Raw genomic sequence first — 2,377 nt, forward strand, 5'->3', positions numbered from 1 at the left:
CAGTGTCTGCCGCTCTGCTGTCTCCCCAGAAACACCCCGACTTCCCCAAGAAGCCCCTGACTCCCTATTTCCGCTTCTTCATGGAGAAGCGAGCCAAATATGCCAAGCTTCACCCCGAGATGAGCAACCTGGATCTCACCAAGATCCTGTCCAAGAAATACAAGGAACTTCCCGAGAAGAAAAAGGTACAAGGGGAGGGGTCAGCGAGGTCCCACTCGTGTGCCGGGCTCTGCCTGCTCAGCTCTCCCAGTAAAACCAGCGGAGCCTGGTGAGGGTTTGGTTTGGCTCTCAGTGGGAGAAGCCCAGGTGTTTGTTTAGTCCTGTCGGACCAGTACAACTTCCTTTCCTTTTCCTGTCCTGGTTCCCAGGATCTGTGGGGTGGAGGCTGGCTGGCTCTGTCCGTTGGCCCTGTCCCTGCAAGGGACGGACCTGGGTGGTGACTCTGCTGTTGGGTGGATCTGTATTTAACGCTGGGGTTAAATCACACGCCCTGTCCAAACAAGGGATGGAGGGATGGGCTCAGCTCCGAGCCCTGGCAGATGCTAGGAGGAGAGCTGCCCATCTCGCCTCCAGCCCTGGAGGTGGCCTTGGCCAGAGCCCGGGCAGATGTTTTGGCTGCCTCAACTCTCAGTCTGGGTGGATTTGCCACCAGCAGAAAAGGGCCAGGGCCCAAAGTGCTGCTGTGCCCTCCTGCCCAGGGCCGCTTGGGTGCAGGGAGAGGGAGGAGATCCTGCCTCACAATCCCTGGGCAGGCTGAGAGCAGCTGGGAGCTGCAGGACCAGTCCAGTCCGATGGGCTGGAGAGCCCTTGAGTCCCTTTGGGGGTGGTGGGTGCCCAGCCAGTGGGGTCCACAGGGATGTCTCTGCCTGCCCCTTCCCCGGTGCTGACGTCCCTCTCCACCTCCCTGGTGGCTTTGTGTCCCCAGATGAAATACATCCAGGACTTCCAGCGAGAGAAGCAGGAGTTTGAGAGGAACCTGGCGAGGTTCAGGTGAGCGGGCAGTCCCGCCTCGCGTTTCCCCAGGCCCCTCCAGGCAGACCAGGTCTCTCCTCCTGCATGTAGCTCACTGAGGAAGCCCTGATGGGTGCTGCAGCTTGAAGGCAGAAGGGAAGGGTGGAGTGCTGGAGGAAAAAACAAGGAAAAGGTGTCTGAGAGCAGCCCTCCAGCCAAGAGACTCGGCAAGGGGGGAGAGAGTGGAGGGCTAGCCACGCTCTGGGCGTTAAGGTCCGCAAGGGGAACACCTTTCCCAAGAAAGGTTGGACCAGATGATCCTTGAGGTCTTTTCTGACCTGGATTTCGACGCTTCTATGACGGGATCCCTGCCACTGGCACCATTTAAAGCCGAAGCGACCATCCTGTGCCCCCCACACCTTCCCTTTGAAGGTGTTCGCTGTGACCCAGGTGGATCCTGGTGTTCCCGGTGACCTGTTGCTGCTCCAGGGGTGCAGCCCAGCCCATTAGAGGGGTGCTCGTAACCGATGCTCCCCCGGGAGAGGCAAACTCAAATCTTCCTTAAACCCCTCCTGCTCTGGAGGTGTCTGAGCCCATGGAGGCTCACCCCTGTGGTGACGGTTACCCCTTAGCGGGGAGGCTTAGGGGTGCTCCACTTCCACTTGCAACCTCCGTAACGCTCTCCCACCTCCGCCTCCCTGCCGGTGCAGGGAAGATCACCCGGATCTCATCCAGAACGCCAAGAAATCCGACGTCCCCGAAAAACCCAAGACCCCCCAGCAGCTGTGGTACAACCACGAGAAGAAGATCTACTTGAAAGTGCGTCCAGATGTGAGTACGGTGGGTGGGAGTGCGTGTGAGCGTGAGTGTCAAGGGGTCCCAGACCCCGCTGCTGGGGGGAGAGGAGGGGGAAAACGAGAAGCATTTTAGGGGGGGGACGGGATGGAAGACTCCGCTAGAAGCTCCCAGCAGGCTGGACAGAGGTAAGGAGGGCTCAGCACATCTGGAAGAGGCTCGGGGCTACAGACCCCGCTTTTTGCCCACAGTTGAAGGGGTGACCAAAGCCTGAGTCAGGGCAGAGAGATTTCCAGCACAGACCCCCACCTCTGGCCATGCCCCGCACTCGCACACGCCCCCTTCTCTGGCCGCCAGCTCGACTCACAGCCACCCCACGGCCCCAAGCCGGGTGCCACCGGGCCACACTATTTTTGCCCGTTTCTATTTTTTCTCCTCTTCTTTTTTTTTTGGGTTTTACCCCTCTGCCCTCACCTCTGGCTTTGGGTTTTCAGGCCACCACGAAGGAGGTGAAAGAGTCGCTGGGCAAGCAGTGGTCTCAACTCTCCGATAAAAAGAGGCTGAAATGGATTCATAAGGCCCTGGAACAGCGGAAGGAGTACGAGGTAGGGAGCAGCCTCACCCCGTCCCC

General features: G+C 59.4%; 1 protein-coding gene across 1 annotated transcript in view; it reads left to right on the forward strand.

Annotated features, from left to right (window-relative positions):
• LOC104492573 (nucleolar transcription factor 1-like) overlaps positions 1-2,377 on the forward strand; it is a gene marked incomplete at both ends in the record, with an annotated part of 9,838 nt that overhangs the window by 1,378 nt on the left and 6,083 nt on the right. The window contains 4 exon segments of the mRNA XM_010135151.1: positions 30-185; positions 926-990; positions 1,662-1,782; positions 2,241-2,351. Of these exon segments, the coding sequence (XP_010133453.1) occupies positions 30-185; positions 926-990; positions 1,662-1,782; positions 2,241-2,351 (453 nt within the window).

The sequence above is a fragment of the Buceros rhinoceros genome, unplaced genomic scaffold (assembly GCF_000710305.1).
Source record: "Buceros rhinoceros silvestris isolate BGI_N320 unplaced genomic scaffold, ASM71030v1 scaffold22524, whole genome shotgun sequence".
In the NCBI taxonomy this organism is placed as follows: Eukaryota; Metazoa; Chordata; class Aves; order Bucerotiformes; family Bucerotidae; genus Buceros; species Buceros rhinoceros.